Source organism: Phycodurus eques, chromosome 7 (genome assembly GCF_024500275.1).
Source record: "Phycodurus eques isolate BA_2022a chromosome 7, UOR_Pequ_1.1, whole genome shotgun sequence".
Classification (NCBI taxonomy): Eukaryota; Metazoa; Chordata; class Actinopteri; order Syngnathiformes; family Syngnathidae; genus Phycodurus; species Phycodurus eques.
In genome coordinates, this window is record NC_084531.1 from 10,930,264 (window position 1) to 10,956,783 (window position 26,520).

At 41.5% G+C, this 26,520-nt stretch overlaps 3 protein-coding genes across 5 annotated transcripts; 1 reads left to right on the top strand and 2 right to left on the bottom strand.

The window, feature by feature from the left end:
- Positions 1 to 480: 480 nt before the first annotated feature.
- On the bottom strand, positions 481 to 3,580 carry LOC133405313 (uncharacterized). Its single transcript, XM_061682167.1, has 5 exons — positions 3,338 to 3,580; positions 1,865 to 2,026; positions 1,003 to 1,182; positions 723 to 843; positions 481 to 627 (listed from the first exon to the last, which is right to left on the bottom strand). Exons 1-5 carry the CDS (start codon positions 3,578 to 3,580, stop codon positions 488 to 490), a joined length of 846 nt encoding a protein of 281 aa, XP_061538151.1. The 3' UTR covers positions 481 to 487.
- A 7,946-nt stretch (positions 3,581 to 11,526) lies between these two features.
- Positions 11,527 to 15,343, top strand: zgc:162608 (uncharacterized protein LOC100037332 homolog). 3 transcript variants are annotated; one of them, XM_061681962.1, is made up of 4 exons: positions 11,527 to 11,556; positions 11,675 to 11,742; positions 11,872 to 11,968; positions 13,466 to 15,343. In XM_061681962.1, exons 2-4 carry the CDS (start codon positions 11,685 to 11,687, stop codon positions 14,256 to 14,258), a joined length of 948 nt encoding a protein of 315 aa, XP_061537946.1. In that variant the 5' UTR covers positions 11,527 to 11,556; positions 11,675 to 11,684; the 3' UTR covers positions 14,259 to 15,343. The 3 variants fall into 3 exon arrangements, with proteins under 3 accessions (XP_061537946.1, XP_061537944.1, XP_061537945.1); XM_061681960.1 differs by having other exon boundaries at positions 11,545 to 11,556; positions 11,639 to 11,742; XM_061681961.1 differs by having other exon boundaries at positions 11,545 to 11,556; positions 11,639 to 11,742; positions 11,875 to 11,968.
- A 914-nt stretch (positions 15,344 to 16,257) lies between these two features.
- LOC133405435 (zona pellucida-like domain-containing protein 1) lies at positions 16,258 to 25,709 on the bottom strand. The gene is made up of 10 exons (XM_061682360.1): positions 25,613 to 25,709; positions 24,796 to 25,022; positions 22,661 to 22,851; positions 21,208 to 21,280; positions 20,975 to 21,072; positions 20,774 to 20,857; positions 19,109 to 19,280; positions 18,461 to 18,560; positions 18,327 to 18,350; positions 16,258 to 16,415 (listed from the first exon to the last, which is right to left on the bottom strand). The coding sequence occupies exons 1-10, from the start codon at positions 25,707 to 25,709 to the stop codon at positions 16,258 to 16,260; spliced, it is 1,224 nt and encodes a 407-aa protein (XP_061538344.1).
- Positions 25,710 to 26,520: the final 811 nt, after the last annotated feature.

Sequence of the window (26,520 nt, forward strand, 5' to 3'; positions counted from 1 at the left end):
CACTCTTGCCCAGTGCCTTAGGTCATCCAATAAGCTCCTCTTCGAAGTACTGAAGTCTAAACGGTACCAAACTATGGAATGACCACAGGATGTGCATGAGACAAACACCTTCGCTGTCAAAAAAAAAAAGAAAAACGCCTTTAAACCTATTTTCATTTCTTGATGTTCAACACAGCACAAAACTTGAGCCCTTTAGTGTCTGATTTGTTTTTATTGATTATATCTTTGTTATTGTTTTATTGTTTTTTATTATTATTATGTTTTGTTCTATTGTCTTATGTTTTATGGTCAAGTTTCATGTATGTACAGTGCTTTGTTTCATCTGCGGTTGTTTTTAAAATGCTCTATAAATAAAATTACACGCACCCACTGACTAACTTAAAGCCACACAAGCAAGAAGTACGGTGGCCCTGAAGGGTAAAAAAAAAAATGAAAAGCTGAATACTTGACAAGTGCTGGGAACTGGCCAGAGTGAGCTCTACTGTTTTCATGATAATATCAATTGCAAAGTGTTTTGTTCTGTTAAACCCTGTGAGCTCGGAGCATCCCGCAGCTCGGTGAGTGACGAAATCAGTTGCTGAAGTTCGTCCGGTATGCCGCCATCGAGGAGGCCGAGAAAGCCCACTTCTGCATGTAGACAGCACATGAAGACAAAGGAAAACTTGATATACACGCCTAGAGAAGCACGACAATGAGCAGAAGTGTTTGCGTGTGAGGCCAACCGCTTGTCTGAACAATGTAGACAGGGCGTGAGGGGATAAGATGGCTGCCGCAATGCAGGTTCCCGTGGGAGTCCCACATTTTAAAGAGCGTCTCCAGCACCATGCCAGAGACCCCCGACACCTGCACACACACAACAATACCTGTTAGCATCCGTAGGTTAACGAGACAAGAGAGAGGCTTGTTGTAAACGTTTACTCTTAATGCAGAAAAGAGAACATGAAAGTTTTGTGTGTACTGTCTGACCAGCTCAAACGATTTACTCAACTGCCTTTTGCCCACCTGACTGTCATAACGCAATACCAGTTCCAGTTCTCCTCTGGACCTGCACCGGAGCTTCAATTCAGTTGCAGGCCTTTTCCCGCATAGGCCCCCACACGCAGCTCTCCCAGGAGGCTCTGTGCACACGCACAGACCCAGCTCTCCTTCGTAGCCCTCATAGTCTTCTGCAGATGGACACACCTGTAGAAGAGATAGCAAAAATTGAAACTGATTTCGATCCACATTATCCCCTCACTCATACTCAGAAAGGATCATTTGGTGTTATCAGCTGTGTGGATGGTTCACTTGGTATTTGGGTGAAGGGTTATTGGCACTGTGTGGGTGACGGTCACACAAATGGAACAGTGAGCAGTCATACTGGGAGACATTGTTAAATATTAAAAGAGATACACACAATTTAGAAAGTGTTCACAGGATTTCAGACTTCTTAAAACATTGTTGATACACTTTTGGCAGCAATAACAGCTTCAAGTCTTTTTGACTGTGATGCCACAAACTCGGCATGCCTATCTTTGGTCAGTTTCATCCTTTCCTCATTGAATTAATTTATATCCATTTTGGAATCAGGCTATACCGTAGATTGTGGAAAAAGTGACGTGCAGCAAATACTTTCCAGATGTATCGCATGCAACAGTGAGGGGTGAATAGATGGAAGGGCAAAGGCAGTATGTTTTGTCGCATTTGCAAACAGCTTCTGACATACTGTATGGAGGATGCGTTTCCTGTCAAAGAGGAAAGCCTCAATATTTAACCTTTGCTCCACTTTGTTTTTACATTCATGTACTGTGTGTGTGTGTGTGTGTGTGTGTGTTTGAGTGCATACATGTGAGCATGTGTGCGCGTGTGTGTGTTATCACACGACCTGTGTCCTGCAGTGAAGTGACCACTGATGTCGGTCCAGACAGTCTCCATTTTGAGTGCGTGTTTTCCCATCCCTGCAGATGCTGTAAACTTTGTGTATACACACATCTTCACTGTTGGTCGGTTGATAGTCAAGTGTACATTGGCACTGCCCGTCACTCCTCTGCGGAAAAGTCAACAATCGCACAATGAAGGCTCAGTTAGGAACGCATTTACAAAGTCAAACCCATGTTATCGCAAGCTGAATCTGTCTCTTGTAACAATACACAATTAAGCTATATTTCCCACAAAAGCTAAACTTAGTTAGTCAGACCTATCTGGGGATTACTTGAAAAACTGATTTTCTAATATGACGCCTTACACTTGGGATGTTTTCCCGAGGGCTTCATACAGAAAAAACAAAACAAAGGACCACTTCTACATCCATTACCTTTCCAGGTCCCATGTCATCAAAATCAATTTTTTTCCACTGTTTTATGTATAACATAGGTCAAAATGATTCTGCAACCTGGTTTAAGTTTGCCGATTGCATGCTATAGACGATGAACGGCAAAAGGCACGAAAATGAGATGATACATTCCAGGCGTCGTGACGTCGTTAACGCTACTCATTATTCAAGTGCCCGCCCACTCAACTCAACTTTGGGAAATGGCTGCAACAACGGTATCTTATCTATGCAAAGCTAAAACTTGTACTTTGCATCACCTGCCAACCTCAAAGGAGTTGAGGAATAAATGGCTTAAATTTTTGAGGGGAGAAAATTCCTAAACATTTCGGACCAAGAATTGTGCTGTGTTCGGCACATTTCATGGAGAATGACTTTGTAAACTTCGGTAACTACAGCAGCAGTACTTGCACTGAGTAGCAGTAGAATCACATTTCCCCATTTGATTCAGAACCAAAACAGGGATAATCTGTAGCAAAATTACTTCGGTTCAGTGCAATTTGAGACCTGCTTTTGAGGTTCTGTGTTTTCAACAGCGGTAGTAGTAGCAGCAGGGATTCTGCATTCATTCTTCTTCTTGTTTGTCAAGAACAGAACCTATTCCAACATACTTGAAAAAGTCCAGGAGTCTGGTAAACCTTTGGATTATTTAATAATCAGGAGAATACAAAACAGGAGGCATTGTATCCAGCCACCCCTTTTCATTATTTCTTCTTTTCATTAATATATCCATTCAGCATTGCTCAATCCAATCCTTATGGGAAATACAGTCAAATCTAATTCTCCATGAGTGCAACACTGAGACAGGAAACAAGACCCTGCTGTGTGGAAACCTGATATACACGTCGTTCAGCATGATGCTACAGATTGTTAAGGTTTCTTAGCTGTGTTTCACTGTGCACCGTAAAAAACTAAACACTCTCAAATGATAGCAAGTGCTGAAAGATGAGAGTTAGTTTCAGAATAAACAGAGGAGTTTAGGAGACAATACTCGATCGGCATCCTATTGCTGGACAGAAACATTCTTACCTGGAAGTTCTGTCCCTGTCCCGGGCAGACACAAGTGTCCTGGCCAGACAGAGGCTGCTGAGCCAGAGGTCCACACGGGAGTGATGCAGATAGACCTGGCCTGGGACAGTAATGGTGAGGAGGGCACTTTATACAGCTGTCCAGGGATACACTGTCTGCAGCAGGCCCATAAGTTCCCCTTGGACAAGGGATTGGAGTGCCACTACCCTGTAGGCAGTAAAAACCTGCTGGAAACGAAAGCATTTTGACGACGAATGTGTAACTGTCATTTCCTATACGAGCACAATAGACACACAATCATCACAAGCTCAGTTTCGACGGAGACTGTCAGAAGGGTATTATTGATTTATTATTGTGGTTGTAGTTTGTCATGGCATAGAACTGCACTGCATCAAATTGAGAGCTGTATCTAATATTTTGAACCTTCCATATAGCTCAGACATAAGCTACCGGCCCGCGGGCCACTTCCGGCCCAGACAGCAATCTTGTCCGGCCCACGAGATCAACTAGAAGTCAGCATTACATTGGCCCGCACAACGGCATCAGCCAAACATGTGTACGTAATTCCATGAACAGCGTCTTCTTATATAGAGTGCTCAGTGTTGGGGTTGCTGGGATACGACAGTCAGGTACCAGTTTCAAAGGAGCCACATGGCTACTTAGGCACCTGCTAGTGCATTTTAAATAGTAGTAACTGTTACTGCTAATTTTGGAAACTGTTTGTTGTCGATTGAATGAAGACGCATTGCTGAAGAACTGTAAAGAACCCTGTAAAGTGAAAATAAATGTCTTCTAAATTTGACACACCACAGTGAAGTGTTTTAACAACCCAGCCAAATGTGAATGATAAAAAAAGGTCATCAAGTATATAGAATGAAGCTTCAAAATCGTGACAAATCAAGCCGTTGTGTTGCGGGGCCAGTGCGAAGCCTCGCTCCACACAATAGCTGTCAGAGCCAATAAATAATAAATAATAAATAATAAAAGATCAATATAAAATGAAAACGTTCAAGTACAACCCCAATTCCAATGAAGTTGGGACGTTGTGTTAAACATTAATAAAAACAGAATATAAATGATTTACAAATCATGTTCAACCTATATTTAATTGAATACACTACAAAGACAAGATATTTAATGTTCAAACTGATCAACTTTATTGTTCTTAGCAAATAATCATTAACTTCGAATTTTATGGCTGCAACACATTCCAAAAAAGCTGAGACAGGTGGCAAAAAAGACTGAGAAAGTTGAGGAATACTCATCAAACACCTGTTTGGAACATCCCACAGGTGAACAGGCTAATTGGGAACAGGTGGGTCCCATGATTGGGTATAAAAGGAGCTTGCCTGAATTGCTCAGTCATTCACAAGCAAAGATGGGGCGAGGTTCACCTCTTTGTGAACAAGTGCGTGAGAAAATAGTCGAACAGTTTCAGGACAATGTTCCTCAACGTGCAATTTCAAGGAATTTAGGTATTTCATCATCTACAGTCCATAATATCACCAAAAGGGTCAGAGAATCTGGAGAAATCACTGCATGTAAGCGGCAAGGCCGTAAACCAACATTGAATGCCTGTGACCTTCGATCCCTCAGGCGGCACTGCATCAAAAACCAACATCAATGTGTAAAGGATATCATCGCATGGGCTCAGGAACACTTCGGAAAACCAATGTCAGTAAATACAGTTCGGCGATACATCCGTAAGTGCAACTTGAAACTCTACTATGCAAAGCAAAAGCACCTAGAAACACGGCCGGCTTCTCTGGGCCCGAGCTCATCTAAGATGGACTGATGCAAAGTGGAAAAGTGTTCTGTGGTCCGACGAGTCCACTTTCAAATTGTTTTGGGAAATTATGGACGTCGTTTCCTCCGGGCCAAAGAGTAAAAGAACCATCCGGACTGTTATGGACGCAAAGTTCAAAAGCCAGCATCTGTGATGGTATGGGGCTGTGTTAGTTCCAATGGCATGGGTAACTTACACATCTGTGAAGGCACGAGTAATGCTGAAAGGTACATACAGGTTTTGGAGAAACATATGCTGCCATCCAAGCAATGTCTTTTTCATGGACGCCCCTGGTTATTTCAGCAAGACAATGCCAAACCACATTCTTCTGTTACAACAGCGTGGCTTTGTAGTAAAAGAGTGCGGGTACTAGACTGGCCTGCATGTTGTCTTCCATTGAAAATGTGTGGCGCATTATGAAGCGAAAAATACGACAACGGAGACCCCGGACTGTTGAACAGCTGAAGCTGTACATCAAGCAAGAATGGGAAAGAATTCCACCTACAAAGCTTCAACAATTAGTGTCCTCATTTCCCAAACGTTTATTGAATGTTGTTAAAAGAAAAGGTGATCTAACACAGTGGTAAACATGACCCTGTCCCAGCTTTTTTGCAACGTGTTGCAGCCATAAAATTCTAAGTTAATGATTATTTGCTAAAAACAATAAAGTTTATCAGTTAGATCATTAAATACCTTGTCTTTGTCGAGTATTCAGTTAAATATAGGTTGAACATGATTAGCAAATCATTGTATTCTGTTTTTATTTGTTTAACACAACATCCCAGCTTCATTGGAATTGGGGTTGTAACATATATGCCAGATTAAAGAACGGGCCATTCTTTTCTCATCTCTGCTACAGTAGATAAAACACAGTTAAACATACCTGGTTGACAGGATTGCCTCTCTTGGACATATTGGCTGATGTTACCCCCATAAACACGATGCAGAGCAAAGGAAACAAACAGCCGCCAAAGACACCTCATGAGATTGTCAAGGCATCCTCCAAGCATGGTGACTACTGTATATCCTAAATTTAAAGCTACACCCTGTTAGTTGTAGCTCTGCACATTGGGCCACAAGGCTCCGTTAATAGGAAGCTAGTGTTTCGTCTGCATGACTTTCTTTAGCATGCTGAATGATTTATAGGTCCTCAGAGGTAATGTGACAGTGACAGTGCATACGGAGAATAGAATGTATCGCATTGCTCTATTTGTTTTTCTCTGTGCGACCAAAACTGATTAATGATTTGGCGTGGGGATTTGCTTGAGAGTAGCCTTTCTGTACTTTTTCAGTAATGGTGCATTGCCTCCCCCCCAAAAAACAAAGCGTTCATCCATCCATTTTCTATACCGCCAGTCCTCATCAGAGTCATTTAAAGACCACAACACGAAAATCTGTTTTGTTTCTAAATACATTAAATATGTATATATAATAATAATAATAATAATATATGAAATTCCCCTTATGAGCCATGAGACAAGGAAGTATCATCTGTGTATTTGATTGACAGCTGAAAGGTCCGGGGAGGCAGGATTATCAGAGCTCTCAGTGACACGCCCACAGCGTCTACTTTTGTTAGGTCATACTGGCAGTTTTAGCAAACATGACAAAATTGTCTGACAAGTATTTTTTTTTTTTATTATTATTATTGTAAACTTTAAGCTCTGCCCACCAGAAAGACGCCAGATTGTTCCTTTGTCTTCGTTGTTTGCTAGGCTGCATTAAGTTGAATACTGTTTCTAGTTGGATGTTTTTTATACTCCTGTTTTTCCCCTCCGGTTTCCTCCCACCTCCCAAAAACCTGCATGGTAGGTTGATTGAGGACTCTAAATTGCCCGTAGGTGTGACTGTGAGTGCGAATGGTTGTTTGTATGTGCCCTGCGATTGGCTGGCAACCAGTTCAGGGTGTACCCCGCCTCCTGCCCGATGATAGCTGGGATAGGCTCCATCACGCCCGCGACCCGCGTGAGGAGAAGCGGCTCAGAAAATGGATGGATGGATAATAACAATAGCATATTAGTATAGGTAATTTGAGCAAATGTGTGATTTCAGAAGTTAAGTGGTACGGATAAGTGGTACGGAGAATGGATGGATGGATGTTTTTCCCCTTAAGTTCTGGCATTTTCCTTGCTCTACTCTTTCCTTGTTTGGTCGCTGTTTGTCTAAAATTTGATTGCTCATCTCCTTAAATGTTTGTTCTTCTTTTGTTTTGTACTTTGTTTTACTTACTCCTTGGCAGCAGTTTTTGTGTGAACTCATCAGTCACACTTTTCTTTTTCCTTTTTAAATTGACTAGTTCAAGCCTTTGATTTACTCTTTCAAACCTGTGTTTGCTTTATGGTCCGACTGGTCGCCTTTCGTGACACTTTTGGACCATTTTTTTTTTTTTCATTTAACCTTGGAATGTGGGAGAAAGCCAGAGGACCTGAGAAAACCCACGGAAGCTCGGGGAGAAACTGCAAAAGCTGAGATTTCAACACTGAACCTCAAAGGCAGACAAGCTAACCACAAGTTCACTGTGATGGCCGAAACTAAGTATTATTTATATTATTTATTTTGAGCATAATTGAAGGCCAATATTACTCCAATGATACAGTACCATCAAACTTAGTTGAATGGATGTGGGCTGTGGGTTGAAATGCATTGTGTAAATCAACTATTTCCACCTAATCTAAGATTATACTGTGATGTGTTCTTTCCTTGCTACACTCTAACCTGCAGTCTTGCTTGTTTATATATCCCCCATTAAGTACATTATGACTTGCCATTAAATGAATATCATTTTCATTCTTCCACCATGTTTACTCACTAATGGTGACACCGCAGTCAAGTTTTGTGCTGTACACATCAGTGAGTATTTGCGTCATGAGGGTTTCTTTATCTGTACACAGAGTGTAAAGTTGTAAATGCCGAGAACTCTTCTCTGCTTTCAGTTAAAACAAGAAAAAACTTTATTTTTTTTCAACTGAAATGTTTTTCACAGAATGATTTGACCTGCAAACAGCTGGGAGTGACTGTATTCCCTGTGTGTGCATAAAATAACAAAGATCAGGTTAATACCCTTTGCTCCATATTCCAATGACTTTTCGTGTTCATTGCAGGAACTTAAAAAAAAAAGATAAAGATTTTTTTTTTTTTTCCCCCCAGACATATCAGTAGCATGTGTGTTGTGTACAATTGGCATCCAGAAAGGTGATAGTAGTGATGCTTTAATGCACATGGATGGACTACACATATCTCTTGTTATTGTGTGGGCCAGACTTTGGACCACTGCTTTAACCTGGATAGTTCATCGTGGCAGCCGTGGACTATGACTTTGCAGTGACGAGTTGTAGTTTACCGAAAACTACCCTTTCACCTACTTACTCAAGTCATGTTAGTCTGAGAACCACATCTGTTACAGCAGAACATTTAATGGCGTTGTATTTGTGCAAAAGTCCTGTTAAACATAATCGTCATTGTTCATTGATTTATTGATTGATTTTTAAAAGAACGTGAAGCAACGTGTCTGTTCAGCAGACCACTTTACGGCAAACGGCAATTTCTGCTATGAGCTGCATGCGCTCTAACCAGAATACGCCAATAAATGGCTCTGCTCAGTGATACCCTTGTGACTAGCAATCAAGAAACAACTTAATTTGTTTACATGATTACTTATCACAGTAACATATACAGTGGAAGTGAAGATAGCCAGGTAGGTTTGACGCAGGACTGTACTATTCTGCTGTGACTCAAATGACAAAGAGAAATAAATACTCTAATAGATGAAACAAACGCCTGATTTTTTTTTTTTAATGGTTTATGGAGAATGACACAAAACCTTGTGATTAGATGCAGGGATCCAGACTCTCTCAACACTCTCTTCAGTGAGATTGGCAAATTTGGGACAAGAGGAGGGTTTTGGGGGTTATCGTTTGAATCTACTGGTTTCACATAACTATTGTAAACAATGAATAATGCCAAAGTAGACTATCAGAGCTTACTTTTGTTTTAAACCTAAGGCCCCATTTTTGTGACCGGTTTAATTTTTGTGCAGCGGGCAGCCTAACTGTACACCAGGGGCGTTTTAGATCGGTGTTTGTGATTTTGTAGACGTTCGCAGCCCGGCAGATACGAGAGTGGATGGGCTGCGACACTGTGGGTGTGTTTACAGCCAACAATCAAAGGGGCTCCTCTCATTTCCTTTAAATGCGCTACTGCCAGTCTTGACAGAGACCTCTCTGTGTGGGAAAGGTGTAATCGCAGCTATGCGTATGTGAGTGGAGCATTGTCACTGCTCTTGGACAGTGTGGCAACAGACAATGCGAGCGGATACCCTCATTAAATACAGAATGAGCTGCTGATGACCGCTGGCAACTTAAATGTGTGTCAGTGGATCTCAGTATCTGTCTGCCAGTGTCCTGATCAAGTTCACCATAATCACTTTATGGTTCCACATACCACCTACGCCGCCGCCTTCTTGATCGATTTTGCAGTATAAATAAACGTATCATCTGGTCATCTATGTCCATTTGTTCTAGCAGACACTGTTCCACGGTCGCCATTGTTGTTGCTTTCTTCCTTTTTCTGGAAAGTAAAGTAAAAACAACTGCCGGAAATGGCTATAAAATGCAGAAGGAACTCCACCCTGTGGTGTCCTAGCCAATACCAGCCGTAGCGAGACCCCCGACTCGGAGGGGAACTGGAGCACATTTTCAAAACAACGCGCGTGGGTTGCGCTCGAGTATAAAGGCAGATTGCGTGCGGGATAGCCACAGTGACATCAGCCCAGTCGCCGCCCGCACGAGTATAAAGAAGCCTTTCGATGTGGTCTGAACAGGTGTAAGTTTAGACCGACTTTCTGCCATCAAATTGTGACCTGGCCAGGGCGCATCCCTGGACACTCCCTCGCTGCGCCTGAACGCCCAGCTTGGCACTGTGAAACTGGCACAGCGAGCCTTGTGCTGACATGAAAGTCAGGATACGTCAACATTTGTACCCCACCAAAGATGCGCCGTCTGTGAAAATAGAGCCCTTCATGTGCCAGAGGAGACAAATACTGATAATGAGTTGCACTCATTCTGTGAGGAAATGGTCAAGGCAGAAAAAAATATATTTTCAGGCTGCAAATTATCGACAAAACAATGAAAATGGGAGGAAATGTGAATATTTATTTTGCAACTACATTTACAGTCTATGTTTCAAAATGTTCTGCTTGTGCCCCTAAAATTTTAGTTAGGGGCCACTATGATCCTCATTAAAAAAAATAAAATCAATCAAAGTTGTCTGGAGCCCTGTTTAGATGGATGGGAAGATTTAGCTAATATTTTGAAAAATACTGGAGTGCAACTATAAATTGTAATAATAATAATCATCATCATAATAATCACAATAATAATAACTAAAGCAAAACTACTCACCTGAACTGCAGTGCAGTAGCCTTGTGGTCAGAACGGCAGTCTCACAGTTTCAGGATTCAGAACACATTTTCTGTGTTCTCCCCATGCTTGCACAGGTTTTTTCTCGGTGTTCCCACTTCCTCCCACAGTTCCAAACATGCATGTTAGGTCAATTGAAGACTTCAAATTTTCCATCAGTATGAATGTGAGTGCGACTCCTTGTTTGTTTAATATGTGCCCTATAATTGATTGGGTTCAGTTCCAGTTCAGGGTGTACCCTCCTTCTCAGCATAATTCTGCTGGGATAGGCTCCAGGTCACTCATGACCCTAATGAGGACAATGCACAATAGAAAATGGAGGGATGGACTAATTTCGAGTAAGAAAGACTGAATGAACTGGACTTTAATATTTGCTACAGGGAGAACCCTTCCATCGAAGAGAAAAAAATCCTGTGGGGGGAAAAAAAAGTGAAAACAACATCATTCTGGAGCCAGTGGAATGATTTAGTTGTGACTCAAAAACAGAACATTTTGTCCTGTCAGTTTTATTCAACTTATTCCCCAAATGACTGTTAAAACAATACATCTCACGTTTGGGAGGTAAATATAAAGTGAAACGGGAGGGGATACATTTGAACAAATGCATGATGCCTTTTAGTGTGTACAAAACCTGACTGCGGACAACTTATTGTTGAACCTACTGCACTCAACTTCCATCTCATTTGTACATAATGAAATGGACAATAGCTGTGTAGTCATTACATAACATGAGATTTGCAAAATTCTTGTTTTATCTTCATGCTTATCATAGAATTTAAGGATTTTTATCTGAAAGTGGTGTGACCTCATCGCCTTCAATGAATATCTGTCCATAAAATTATTGTTTAGAATGGTTCATCTGTGTGCCATGTGTGTGTGTGTGTGTGTGTAAGTGTGTGTTGTTCTCTGTCATCTGTGTGACTCTCCACATGTTGACTGTTGACACAAGCTGATAACACGGCCCTTCAAAAAGCGGACTGTGGGGAGAAGTCACTCTATAGACCACCGAAGCTCAGGTAATGACCACCAACTGTTTCTCTGCCTTTCTTTGATTAACAATACAGAATGTACGAAGAAAATAAATGGCAATTTTCACAGCACAGTCATGGAGTGAATGTATTCTATCCTCTGCAGAAAAGAAAACATGCATTCAGGAAAAATGATCTTCACCATTTGTGCCTTTGCAAACTTGGCACTTTCAGGTACTTCCCCGAAATAACCCTTAATATAGTGTATTTTGCATGCATTTTACATAATCGTTACACGCTAGTGCCGTGTTCTGATAAATATCTCTAGCGCATTCACAAAAACAACATGAATTAATTTTCTAGAAGCTTACCCGACCCATCGTGACACCAGGGAGGCGAGCTGGACTGATTCCAAGGCCAATGAGGCTCATGCCGAGTCAAAACTCACAAAAGAAGCAGAGTAAGTTTACCTCATTGAGGGCATTATACCTTAAAATCTGTCTGGTCTATTGGGTGTACTTGTGTAACACTGTGTTAGTGCCTCCCCACCCCCACCCCCATACCACCACCATGCACCACTCCGTCTTAAAGCCCCCCCCCAGACCTAAATGGATATGATGTGTCTGAACTAGTCTGGCGGCACGGTGTACAAGTGGTTAGCATATCTGCCTCACACTTCTGAGGACCAGAGTTCAAATCCGGCCTGGCCTGTTTGGAGTTTGCATGTTCTCCCCATGCATGGGTTTTCTCCGGGTACTCTGGTTTCATCCCACATCCCAAAAACGTGCATGGGAGGTTAATTTAAGATTCTAAATTGCCCATAGATGTCAATGTGAGTGAAAATGGTTGTTTGTTTCTATGTGCCCTGCGATTGGCTGGGCGCCAGTTCAGGGTGTACACCGCCTCTCGCCCGAGGATAGCCAGGATAGGCTCTAGCACGCCCGCGACACTAGTGAGAATAAGCGGTGCGGAAAATGAATGAATGAATGAACTAGTCTGTCAAAAAGGTCGATCTGCACCTCCCTGTTGACTGGATGCATCATACGTGAGTGGACTGTAAAGAATTTCAATATGAACGTCCAACCACCAACGCAACCCCACCATCCACCCCACACCCCCCACTCCGTCGACAATTCTATTCCGGCAATACCGTCCCCACCCCACCCCACCTCACTAAAAACGGGCTACAACCGCCACTGTTCTCCAGGTGGTGAAGCCTGGTTAAATGGGAGTTGGCCCAGCTGTTACACTGTTGAATCAGGAAAAGTTCTGAGTGTTCATGGACGGTCCCCTATATGTCAAAATTGACACTAAACCTTTTTTTTTTTTTTTTTTTTTTTTTTTTAATCTGAAAAGTATGCCTTTAGTCATTTCTGACCATAGATTAAAAATTACCCAAATTTTGTTTGCCCACTCTGGTTCTCAGTGGTCCAATTGCTATGGTCGAATAGTTATACAATATAAATTTTAATGAGTACATGATAGGCCTTGATTGCCATAGATGCCTAGCGAGATCTGCTCTGATGTCAACTCTGGAGTCAAGCCCGGCAGGAGAGCTTGATTCCACTCTCCTGGGGCCACAAACATGCTCCAAAGCTGCCCGGCGTCCACATTTCATCGGTAGAAAACCTTGACAGAATGTGACAATTCATGAGGGAACGTACTGGCATCAGTGGTAAACTGTGGACCGAACTGTAGTGCCACCCCACTCCTATTGCGAAAGACCATGAGAGAAAAAAGGCCCCAAATCCCATGGTGCACTACATTTGGGGCAATTAGGACTGGTCGTAATAGTAGTGTAAACATAGCCTCAGACACTCCTGGGACTGCAAAATTACGAAAACAAGCAGCGCTGTTGAAGCCACAGCAGAAAACAGTTGCTGTTTATAGTCTGAATTTTACAGCAATTATTGCCCATCCATAAACACATACTGAAACAGAGTGGTTTGTCCCACAGTAAGATCTACAAGAGCCTCATAGATGACAGCGGCCTCTACAACCACGAAGATGAGTACAACAAGAACCCAGTGTCGGAACAGATGCAGCGCAAGATCCTCGTGGAGTCGGAGCGCCTGCGCGCGCGTCTGCGTCAGGAGCTGGCCGAGCTGAGGGAGAGGCTGGCCCCATCCCCGGCTCACCTCGCTTCCGCGCTGGCCAGCATGAGGGAACACTTGGCCCCGTTCACCCTGCAACTCCACAACAATACCCACAGCTTGTGCCACCAGCTCAGGCTGTACCTCCGCGATCCGGATGCAGCAGAGGCCCGGCAGGGTCTGGTTGTCCACCACTGGATGACGCGAACTTTGGAACGGAGCGGCTCCAATCTAACCGATATCCTGGCTGACTTCATGGCTAAAACCAGAGAGGTGACGGAACGCCTGAGGGAGATGAGTGAGGCAGAGGCAGCGAATGCGGATATCTGGCAGCGATTTAGCTCTAGGCTAGGACGGGAAGTGACGTCACTGAAGGCGGAGGCACAGAATAGTTTGGAGACTCTTAAGGTACAGCTCGCCGATCAGTTGGAAACTGCGCAGCCTCTCAGTGCCATGGTGGAACACGTCTGCCAAAATGCAGCACAGCAGCACCGAGACTTCCAGGCCAGGATTGAGACTCTATTCACGGGAATGGAGGAGGAGCTGGAAGTGCAGTCCATTTCTTCCTATTCTGAACACACTGGTGGCTCGTTGAAGGAGGACTTCTTCATCAAACTGTCTGCTCTCATTCAGGACATTCTGCATTCAGTACAGTGACACAAGTCACTATCGCAACTATCACCTGAGACACCATCACTTAACAATTTGTTGTTCAGCACATTGTTGGCTCACAACAGTGGTGAACCTGTACATAGTGATAAAGTGTACTAGGTGTGTTAGAAAGGTTCCAGGACTGGTGTCACAAAAGAAGTATTTCAAATCCAAACTAATAAACTAACTAAGTGTCCTTCTTCAAAGTAATTCCTCTGTAGTCTGACGCACGTTCGCAGTCTTCTCTGCCACACCTTCATACACTCCTGGTAGGATTCTTCCGAGATCCTGCGCAGCTCTGTCATCCATGCCATCTTGACGTCATCCACGCCTTTAAAACCAGTCCCCCTTTATAACCCCTGGAGCTTGGTCAGCAACTGTCAGATGTTCAAGGCATTGTGAGCGGGCGCATTGTCCAGGCGAAGCAGCCACAAGTCGTCCTGCTACAATTCTGGACTCTTCTCGCGCACTAAACGAAGCAAACATCGCAGGATCTCTTTGTAGCTGCCCTGGTTGATCATCTGGCCCACAATGAAGGAGAAAACTTGTAGTTTGTGACAACAGTCCTGGAGCTTCTCTGACACATCTTATCATATTTGTATTCTATTTCACTGTGTGTGTTCTCACAAGAATTTAGTAGCATTTTCCTACATACATATTGCATTATTCAAATAATATCCCCTAACCTGGAGTTGAATGTAGTATTATTTTCCTGCATACAGAGAAAAATAAATCAATAAATAAAGTGACATATTTCACAAATTTAATTGAAAAATTTTTAGTATTTTTGTGTATTATTTTAGTTAATTATTAAAACAATATACCCTAACCCAGAGTTTCTCAAAATTAAAAAGGCACAGATGGATTTTTGATTGCTGTCTATAGTTAAGTCATGCCTTTGTGAATATTATGACATTACATGAGGTATTTTTTTTTGTGGGTCCTAAATTAATTTCTAATGTGGGTCGGGAGCTTAAAAGGTTTTGGAAGCCATGCCCTAGCAGCTTTACAATTACATATTTTATGAATTATTATTTTTCTTCATGTTTTTTGTACCATTTTATACTAAATCGTTGTGAGTTTAGGCAGCATATAGCAAACATGTAGACGTGTTATGTAAAAACATAGCAATTTATTGACGTTTGTATTGTTTTATTATGTAAAATATACCTGGACCAAAGAGTAAAGAACAAACGTGTTTGGTATGTCAGTAAATGTTGTGAAATATTTTCTATATTACTGCAAAATAAATGCGTGAAAACTCAGTTGTTGATTAATTTTAATCTTGCAAAAGAGGAGATATTGTCCCGTGCAAAGGCATAGAGTGAAGTGCAGTACACAAGATCTTCTGACAAATATGTCATTTGCTCTATCACACAAACTATTGAGCTGCCTCATCATTACAAACACACAGTTACATGGAATGGGGGTTCCAAAGTAACCTTGGATGATGAACCACAATGCTGCTTCACCATGTCTAAAAACAAAAACATTACCATGACCATTTCATCACATTTAGTACCCAGTTCTGGTTTAAAAAAAAAATGTTAATAATGAATATTAATTAGGAAGTGAACTTGGATGATAATGAGCCACGTGCTGCTTCACCATGTCAAAAGACAATTTTCGAAATTTATTAAAAAATGATTTAATGAGAGACATGCTGCTTCACCATGTTTAAAGACACTTTTTTAATGTAATTTAAAAACAACTTTGTATCATGAGTCATGTGGTGCTTCACAATGTCGAAAGACAAAGACCTAATTATCTGATTATATAGTAGCATGTTCTGGCAAATCTCTATGACCGTGCTAAATAGCGCAGAATGTATATTTTGAAATGCATTGGGGGAAAAAAAACAATCTTTTAAAAAATATGCATTTGTACAAACCGTATGGTTGAAAATAATCTGTAATATAGATACAAATTTCTGACATATATGTATGATTTTTTTCAAATTGGTTCAGTATGTCTTGTGTTGTAAATATGAACTAAACCATCAGTGTCAGTTGAAGGCATGAGGTAAGTGACCTGCCCAGCAAAACTTCTTCAGTATGAACCAGCTGCCAAGAACCAACAGAGCGGACGCGGCCGAGGCAAACACCACACCGACCACCAGGCCCGCCACATTCAGGTCATCCTTCTGTGACACCACATTACCACCTAATGGTATACAGTAGAGCATTAAAGTTTGGCTAGCTCGTAAATGTATGTACAAACCCCAAGTAGGGATGTTGTGTAAGAAGAAGAAGAAGAAGAAGAAGAAGAATGATCTTTACTGTCACGGACATGCATGCATGCACACAAAATTTGTTCTCTGCATTTTACCCATCATAGTGAACACACACAAACAGAATATAATGAATTGCAAATCCCTTTGAGCCTATATTCAATTGAATACACTACAAAGACAAAATATATAATGTTCAAACTGATTAACGTTATTGTTCTTTTGTTTTGTTTTTTGGGGGAATTTTCTCTCATTTTTAATTTGATGCCTGAAAAATGTTCCAAAAAAGCTGGGACAGGGGCAATAAAAGACTGGGAAAGTTGAGGAATGCTCTAAAAACATCTGTTTGGAACATTCCACAGGTAAACAGGTTAATTGGAAACAGGTGAGTGTCATGATTGGGTATAAAAGGAGCATCCCCGAAAGGCTCAGTTGTACACAAGCAAGGATGGGGTGAGGTTCACTACTTTGTGGACAACTGCTTGAGCAAAGAGTCTGTTTAAGAATAATGTTTCTCAATGTACAATTGCAAGGAATTTAGGGATTTCATCATCTACATAATATCATCAGAGAATCTGGAAAAAATTGGACATAATCAGCTAAGGCTGAAAAAAAACAACTTTGAATGCCTGTGACCTTCGATCCCTCAGGCGCCACTGCATTAAAAACCGGCATCGATGTATAAAGGATATTGCCACGTGGGGTCACAAACACTTCAGGAAACCATTGTCAGTTAACGCAGTTTTTCGCGACATCTACAAATGCAAGTTAAAACTCTACCATGCAAAGCGAAAGCCAGAAACGCCACCGACTTCCCTGTGCCCAAACTCATCTGAGATGGACTGACGCAAAATGGCAAAGTGTGCTGTGTTCTGACGAGTCCACATTTCAAAGTGTATTTGGAAATCATGGGGGTCGTGTCCCTCTGGCCAAAGAGGAAACCATCCAGATTGCTATCAACGCAAAGATCAAAAGCCAGCATCTGCTTGGGTATGGGGGTGTTCTAGTGCCCATGGCATGGATAACTTCTACATCTGTGAAGGCACCGTTAAAGAGGTTCTAAGCAGATATCTGTGTTTTGTTTCCAAATACATCAAATATGTTTGAAGATAAGTGCTGAAAACATATGCAAAGACTTATAACAATATAGTTCTGAATTGTAGAGATATAGCTTCAGCATCTTTTTCACAGTTTGAATTTTGCTGATTTTGTGGGTGGGGCTAAAACACGGGGCTTATACTTTCTAGCGCGAGTTCCCTCCACCAGCGATTTTTTTAATTCATTCAAATTTGGTAGGCTTCTTAACATTACTCTTCTCTGTGGTGTGTCGAATTTACATGCCATTTTTTGGGGTCTGCTTAGTGCCACTTTAATTCTGAAAGGTACATCCAGGTTTTGGAGCAACGTATGCTGCCATCCGAGCAACGTCTTTTTCAGGGACATCCCTGCTTATTTAAGCAGGACAATGCCAAGCCGCATTCAGCACGTGTTACAACAGTGTGTCCTTGTAGTAAAAGAGAAACAACAACGGCTGCTGAGCAACTAAAGCTGTACATCAAGCAAGATGATGCAACACAGTGATAAACATGCCCCTGGCCCAGTTCATTTGGGATGTGTTGCAGGCATCAAATTCAAAATGAGTGAATATTTGCAAAACAACAATCAAGTTTATCACTTTGAACATTAAATATCGTCTTTGTGGTGTATTCAGTTGAATGTTGGTTGAAAAGGGTTTGTAAACCTTTGTATTCTGTTTTTATTTATGTTTTACACAACTTTCCAACTACATTGGAACTTGTTTTTCAACTTGTGTACATTTAAATCTACTCGCAACATATACTCACTGTAGGGTTCTGCTGCAGGCCTGTCTGTAAGTGGACAAAGAAGTAAAGAAAAAGGGGGGGGGGGGTAAGAAGTCAAATATCTATCACTGTTATAGATACTGTATAGTCGACAAGCGGCGGCCGGTGGGTCCAACCTTCTCCGGCGGTGTACAGCGGTCCAATTGAAAGAGCGGCTGAGTCTCTGCCCTCCTGTCCGAAAGGTGTCAGGGATCTTTTTTTTCTGTTGTTACAAGCCTGAAGAATTACAGTAGCCCACGTGTCAATATATTTAGTTTGACATAATCTTATATGAATGAATAATAATTTCAGTGAAGTTTACAATTTAAAAAATAAAGCACAAATACATTTTTATGTCGAACTAAAACACAAATACAACTGCTCAATAGGACGTAGCCTTCCTGGACTGGTCGGCAGTCAATGGCAGGGCATAAATAGAAAAGAATAATCATTTGCACTCACATTATTACCTATAGAGTCTTCAATTAACCTACAGGAGGAAACCAGCGTACCCAGAGGAAAACCACACAAGCACAGGAAGGCCGGAGCTGATAGTCAAACCGTGGACCTCAGAACTGTGAGGCGGATGTGCTAACCACTTTGTCGATGGTGTTGCCCTCCACCAAGGCCAACCAATCAGAGTGTGGATCAGCACCATATTTCCCACCTTATGCCAGAATTTCACTATTAGGAATTAAGCATTATCATTGAACTCTAAACACAAGTCCCACACACCTCTCCATGCTGCCTAAAGTAAAAACGGACACTAAACCTTTTCTACTCACGTTCAAGAGTTCTTGACATTTGGTGGGCTCACAGAGTCGGAGAATGCAGTGTAGGTAGATGCTGGACTTGGCCTGCTCGCGGTGTTGAACGAAGCGGAAGGCCTCAAAGGCAAAGCGGGCAAACTTGTAATGTCCGTTGGTATCTATCGTCGCCCTGTTATCCACTGAACACCTAGTGGGGAGCAAGTATTTGCAGTTTACATACTTTATACAGTAGTGCCTTGACGTACGGTTGACCCGACTTACGAGTTTTTCGAGATCCACGCAATTGTTTTGCTTGAAATCACAAGCACAAATCTGAGATACGATGCCTATATGGTGTCAGTGAACTCATTAATGGCAAAATAAATAATCTAATTTCACATATGGATTACTTGGGTTGTTCCCAACATCTGGTGAAATTTTCAGGTCAATTGTACCTTTGGAAGTAAATTTAGTGAGAAAAATTGTGACGTGTTAAATACTTATTTCAGCCGCTGTGTGTGTGTGTGTGTGTGTATAAAAGAGAACAATCTTCGTTTATTACTACTACTACTACTACTGCTTATATTGCCCCCCTGTGCCCAAGTCATGCACACCAAAGAGACACAACGAATTAATTACGATGCATCCATCCATCCATTTTCCATACCGCTTATCCTCAGTAGGGTCGCGGGCATGCTACCGAGGAGTAAGTAAAACAAAGTACAAAAGAAAAGAAGAACAAACATTTAGGGAGATGAGCAATCCAATTTCAGACAAACAGCGACCAAACAAGGAAAGAGTAGAGCAAGGAAAATGCCAGAACTTAAGGGGAAAAACATCCATCCATCCATACCACTTATCCTCACTAAGGTCACGGCCATGCCGGAGCCTATCCCAGCTAACTCTGGGCGAGAGGCGGGGTACACCCTGAACTGGTCTCCAGCCAATCGCAGGGCACAAACAAACAACCCTTCGCACTCACATTCACACCTACGGGCAATTTAGAGTCCTCAATCAACCTGCCATGCAGTTTTTTGGGAGGTGGGAGGAAGCCGGAGTACCCGGAGAAAACCCACACAGGCACGGCGGATGTGCTAACCAGTTGGCCACTGTGCCGCTGAATTATTCATATTCTATTTTTCTTTCTATTTTTAGTATATGTTTTGATGAAGTGCAATACACGAGTTCTATTTTCCTGAGTAAACAAATATTTTTTGTTTTAAATGTTGGGTTTTTCAGGGACAGATTAATGGCATTCCCACTCATTTCAGTGGAGAAGATGAGTGAGATACGAATGTTTTGAGTTCCGAGTGTGGTCACGTAATCAATTAAACTGGCATCTCAAGGCACCACTGCATGAGTCATTTGACTCATGAGCTTGTTCACAGAACAAATTAAAATCATAAGTCAAGGTACCACTGTGCATTATTTGTAGTAAAAAAATGATCCCTCACCGCAGACTAATGCGCTACAACACAGTGGTTGGGAATCACCGCATTACACTATACGTCCATTATTCACATAGTGGACACTTCATTCGATTGCACAATCATAGAACATTCAAGAGCGGCATCAAAAATGGCCTTGATGAACGTGTCGATCAAAACTGCTCATGAATCAGATCTCATTGGATTCTGCAGCAGTAGCAAATGTGAGTCCATGAAGCCATCCATCCAGTCCATGTGTTTCGTGCCATCGTACCCGGTGAAGAAGTTGTGCTGCTCGGTGTGCGACACATTGTAAGCGGTGGGAGTTCCGAAGCAATGATCCAGCAGCACATGGAAGCTGTTGTGAACAGGTCAGTAAGGCAATGAGTTGGCGTTTTCCCAAGGAATACAGCGCGTCCGACTGTACTGTGTTTCAATATTTGTTTTTAGATCATTTAGGAGCTTTTTGGCCTACTTTCCAGTCAGGTTCACGGCCTTTACTTCCACATAGACTTTTGTTCGCAGCTGCAGCCCTGATGAAGGGACAACTAGCGGATAGCCATAGCTTGAGTCCTGCAGATGGATGCAAAGGCAGAATAAACCAAACAGAGATTAATTTTGCATTCTTTAATGGTGACACACCGTACAACACATCCACTCTTGGCTGGCCGAGACTTTCAAATGTGTCCAATGTGTATGATTACTTACATTATAAACACTCATTTTTAACATGTCAATGAAGCTTCCATTGTTGTCACTCGTTGCCACAGACACAGAGGAACTAAAAATAAAACACAGAAAAGAAAGGGCAGATAAATCAATCAAGAAGCATAAAGGCCTTTTCCCACTGCACTTGTTTTTCTTGGTATTCTCCGAGGGTCAGTGCCCAAGGATGGCACTGCCCCGGTGCAAACTTGCCGACATTTGCAAGTGCTTGTGTAGCAGTCAACCAATAAGTAACAGAGAGGCTTTTCACGCTGGTTAGTCTATTGCTGTTAGCGCTCTGAAATTTCTCCGCAAGCCCTTCGACTATTGGATGCCCCTTGTGATGTCACTGCGATGCCAAGGGCACGTCACGGCGAACACCCAATTTGCATGTTGCACCATGATGCAACGTGGCATTCTGTCCTTGCGCCCTCGCCTCGACGACGCGCTGCTCCTTGCTAAGTGCAGTGTGAAAATGCCTTAAGAAGAAATATCTGTTTGACCTAAGGGCCTGATTTACTAAGCTCCCAGATAGTGGGCGCTAAATCCCGTGCTCGCTCACTCTAACTGATTGCGTGCGCTGCTGGCAACAGGTGTAAAAGTGGTGGAGATTGCCGTAGTTCAAAGAGGGTTTTGAGTTCTAGGTACCTCTGGTGGTTTGGGTGAGCACTGCAAGCACAACATGAATTTCGAAATAATAGAATCGGAAGTGTTAGTGGAAGAGACAAAATGACATATCGCTTCATGACAGAAAATGAATATATTGGTCCAATGATTTGGGAAGGCCATATTTTGTTTGCTTTAACTCGTTCTGAGTGCATCGGAACTGAATGCATCTGCATTTCCTGCATAACATTGCATTTAAAATTTGGGACAGCGCAACTGAAAAAAAAAGCTTTGGGAGAGAGTGAAATGAATCAGATGCACGGAAATGCAAAGTTGAAGTTGTTGTGCCAGGTGAGATGGCATGACTCCTTCTTGTGACTGACTCCAAGTCAGCCTTGAGATCATTTAGAAGACCCACTAGACGATATGTCGCGGTAATGTTTGTTTCTGACATTTCAAACAAATTTAACAGAAGCGGAAAATTTCCGTTCTCACCGTCGCCTCACATTTTGCCTGCGCTTCCTCGGCACAATAACCACAGTCGTCGTTAAACCAAGCTGGGGCCTGCCTTTCAGATGCGATATTTAAAGAAGCAAAATCAGCCATTGCAATTCATCTCAGGTTTGATAAATCACATTGCGCATGCTAAATTTATTTGCATATACTCCTACCGCAACACACAAAATGAACTGTGTCAATGTTGCCGGTTTGGCAGATGCAACCCCGGGTGCACCCCGTTTGTAGATCAGCTTCCATATCGGTTTGCGTAAGCACTGAAGTCTTGCCCGTATTTGCACGAGCAAACCTTAGGAAGTCGGGCCCTAAATTAGTAGTTGCCATGGTTACTCACGCCACGATCTGCGTGTTGTTGATCAGGTACTCCAAGGGATAGCGGCAGGAGAAATGATAGTAGAGGTCCGTGGAGTAGCTTATCACCCCCTGCTCTGATCTGGGGGTGTCGATGAAGCCCGTGATGATGACCGACTGGATGTTGAGGAAGTTGCTGAAGGGACCTGTGGGGTCAGGGGTCTCATCCACAATCTTAACAAGACCGCACACAAAGCCAAGTCATCATTAAGGTGGATTTAAAACGTCATTCAATTAAAAATCTAGTGCAACACCAATGACTTTAGTCCAGAAAATTATGGAATTTCACTGAATTGGTCTGAAAATAATTGTGTGAATGCTCAAGCATTCACACACACACATGTTATTCTACCTTTATTTTTATCTTTATTTTTATTATTCCGCCGTGTTTTTTGACGGGCTTCTCCTTTGGCATTTTACATCCGATTCACTCCGTTCCAACTTCGACGTGTTCGAAAAATTCACGCGACGCGAGCTATTACTCACGAAGGCTGCAACATTTTCACATTACCCACAATCCCACATTTTACACCCAAATAATTCCCATTCATTCCCAATGACACTTTCAACAAAATACTTTCACATCATTCTCTTTCACTTTTAAAACATTCAGCTCATTCAGAACTTCTTCAAACACATTCCCGTATTCCCAGCAGTCCACATTTTACACCCACATTTCACTTTTTATTGTGTTAAAACACTCACATTCTCCCTCATTCCACTCTATTCTGCCTTGTTCCCCCCTGCTTCCACATTCAAACCATTCCACTTACTACATGTTTTCCATATTCCCCACATTCCCACACTACCCACATTCTACACTGTCCATCACTGAAATACCCGCATTGTAGCCACAAATTCTCCATTTTTAGCTACAGTTTCCTTATTTCTCAACCGATTCCCACCGTTCCAACTTCTATGCGTTCAGCTCATTCAAGCGCCTGATTGCAATCAGCTTTGCAGCATTCATGTGCAATTTCTCCAGGAATTGCACCTTCTAGTTTACTGTGTATAATATAGCTTTGTTCATCTATCGATGTCGGCGATATAGCGACAGGCAGAACAATTAAATGTCCTTAAATAAATCAATGAATCAATGAATAACGTAAATAACAAAATAAAATAAAATAAATTTAAATAAATAAAGATTGGGAAAAACTGCACTCGGCTGTTCGAATGCTAAGGAAAAATGTATTTAATTAAAACAACACAACAAGGAAATTACGAACACAATTGAGATAATGAGGATAATTCTTCTTAGCAGACATGACAATAATGCAATAAATATGAAAGTTATTATTTTGGGAAAATATCTTTACAAAATCAAATGGATTCAGAAACTTCCATCGTTAATGATAATTCATGAAAACATAAACTCAACTAACAAAAGGATTGAACATTTAAAAAATCAGACATTAGCAATGGTATATTATTATTTATTTTAGTTTATTATTTAAAAGAAATATTGTGGAAGAAATATTGTAATTATGATACATTTCAGTTTATTTCTTCTAACTTATTTATTGTAGTTTATCTTTTTTTTTAAAAAAACTATTGTAAAACAATATTGGAATTATGATACATTTAAGTTCATTTGTTTTATTATTATAGTTTTTTGTTTGTTTGTTTTATTCATTTTATTTCCATATTTTTTTCTGAAATCATTTACAGATTAATTGTTAATAAGATAAGCACATTTGTCACAACTATTGTTTTGAACAACTTTCATCCAGCGTGAGGCGGCGTACACACTGACTGGTCGCCAGTCAATCGCAGGGCACAAATAGACAAAGAGCCAGTCACACTCACATTCACACCTGTGGACAATTTCGAGTCATTATTTAACCTGAAACTAACCCACTGTGCTGCCAGTTTTGTATGACTTCTCATTTAAAATTGTTAAAATAAAAAATGGGTTTAAAAACAGTTATGAAACCAATATATTTATCGGCATGAATTCTGCAGATGATTCACTACTCTGTAGCAAATCATCACATATCAATCAAAAAACATGTTGGAACAATCTCCTGTGCCGCCAGATGCAGCAGATTGTTTTATGTCTAATACAGACTGACTACTGCATCATTCAATTCTTCTTCCACCAGGCATGGTTCTGACCTGGAAGGACTGTCGACAGGGGTTTTCATCGCTGCGGTTGACCGGAAGCTGGTAGCGGATGACGGGTGGGTCCTCGCTGGAGGCAATGGAGCCCTGGCACTCTGTGACATTGTGCTCCCCGTTTAGTGCCATGTTAGACAAGTTGAACCCCGCCCACTGAGCTGTGCACAGGTTGATTTCCAGTGCGATCGTGGCGGTGCCGCAGTCCACTGTCAAGTCTGAGCTGTCTTCATAAGCATGATAAGGATTATTTGGAACAGTAGTTATAGTGGAATAGAGCATGAAACATATAACACAAATAATAATCATCATCATCATCATCATCATCGTGATGACCATCACAATAATCATAATAAATACAATCTTTAGAAACATTTAAAACCAGTTGGTGACATCGAGACACCCCTGCAGCCACCTCCACTGTGTTGTGAGACCAAGGGTGTCAAACTAATTTTTGTCACGGGCCACATTGTAGTTATGACTTCCCTCGGAGGGTCGCTATAACTGTGAACCCATCTAAATGAAACATTACCTCCTATACTGTAAATACATACAGTATACACAACACATTGATGAATAGCCACTTTTGAAATCAGAAGCCTATAAAAACATGTTTTTCAACTATTACATATCTTTTCAAAGGGGGATTAGTATAAAAAAAAAAAATGCTTGCAAATATCTCAATGGTATTACACCAGAACACAATGAGCAATTTTGATTTGTTTTCGCGGGCATTTTCCTGCACTCTGATTGGTTGGCCAGAGCAAAACTTGTAACAGGTAACTTTGACTTTAACTTTGTAGCAGTAATAACCTACCTGGGATCCTGTCATAGTCAGAAGAGCAGTTGTATCGGCAGAGGGTGGGCTGCAGCAGTGCGGCCAGCAGAGGAAGACAAAGGGGAACAAGAGTCATCTTGTTGGGATGCAGCATCTCAGTCAATCTGGTGCACTGGGAAGGAACAACATTACAACAGCAATATTACTGATTTATGCACAGTGTATCACAGGTCATGCATACCAATATTATTTGGAATAGTAAAGAAGTTGTTCAGCAGAGGGGTCACCATCCTTTTTGAAACTGAGAGTTACTTCTTGGGTACTGATTAATGCAAAGGGCTGCCAGTTTGATACACACTTATGAAAAAAATAACATTTGTCCAGATAATCTTAAATCATGTTATTATTGAAACTTTGATTCTCATTGTGGTTTCAATTTGCAGTGGTGTCAAATTGCTCTTCATTACACTACTGACAAATGATTCCAATAATTTGGTTACCTTAGCTACATGCGAGGGGGAAAATGTCCTTAGAAATGTTATATTAATTTATAAAATAAAACAAACTGAATAGGTACATGACCCTACCAGATGCTTCATTGAAAAAAATTGACATCATACTGAGCTGTGTTTTTTTTTATTTTTTGGTTACCTTATTTAAGTACAAAATATTAGAAACAACCCCGAGTATGATAGTATTAAATAAAGTGTCATATCTATTCATATTAATTGACAATTACAGACAAATAGAATAAAATGGATGATAATAATAGAAAAGAAGAAAAATGATTGAAAAATAAAATGAATGAATGTCTTACCTCTCTGGTACCTGAGCAGGTGTTTGTTGCTGAGCACTTTTATAGCATGAGACACCCTCGAGACACCCAAAACCTCGAAGGTGTGTCTCACAAGTCCTCCACTCAGCTAATTAGAGACCCTTATGCACAC

Bases quoted from the DNA above. Each gene is read 5' to 3' on its own strand.
- LOC133405313 (XM_061682167.1), bottom strand. From the start codon at position 3,580: ATGCTTTCGTTTCCAGCAGGTTTTTACTGCCTACAGGGTAGTGGCACT. The intron at 844-1,002 runs GTGGGCAAAAGG...GTGTGTGTGCAG, and splicing joins TATTGCGTTATGACAGTCAG to GTGTCGGGGGTCTCTGGCAT. The intron at 628-722 runs GTTGGCCTCACA...GTCTACATGCAG, and splicing joins CTACATTGTTCAGACAAGCG to AAGTGGGCTTTCTCGGCCTC.
- zgc:162608 (XM_061681960.1), top strand. From the start codon at position 11,655: ATGTATTCTATCCTCTGCAGAAAAGAAAACATGCATTCAGGAAAAATG. The intron at 11,743-11,871 runs GTACTTCCCCGA...TTAATTTTCTAG, and splicing joins TGCAAACTTGGCACTTTCAG to AAGCTTACCCGACCCATCGT. The intron at 11,969-13,465 runs GTAAGTTTACCT...TTTGTCCCACAG, and splicing joins AAACTCACAAAAGAAGCAGA to TAAGATCTACAAGAGCCTCA.
- LOC133405435 (XM_061682360.1), bottom strand. From the start codon at position 25,709: ATGACTCTTGTTCCCCTTTGTCTTCCTCTGCTGGCCGCACTGCTGCAG. The intron at 21,281-22,660 runs GTGAGTAACCAT...TTTTATTTTTAG, and splicing joins AACAACACGCAGATCGTGGC to TTCCTCTGTGTCTGTGGCAA. The intron at 20,858-20,974 runs GTAGGCCAAAAA...TGTTCACAACAG, and splicing joins GCCGTGAACCTGACTGGAAA to CTTCCATGTGCTGCTGGATC.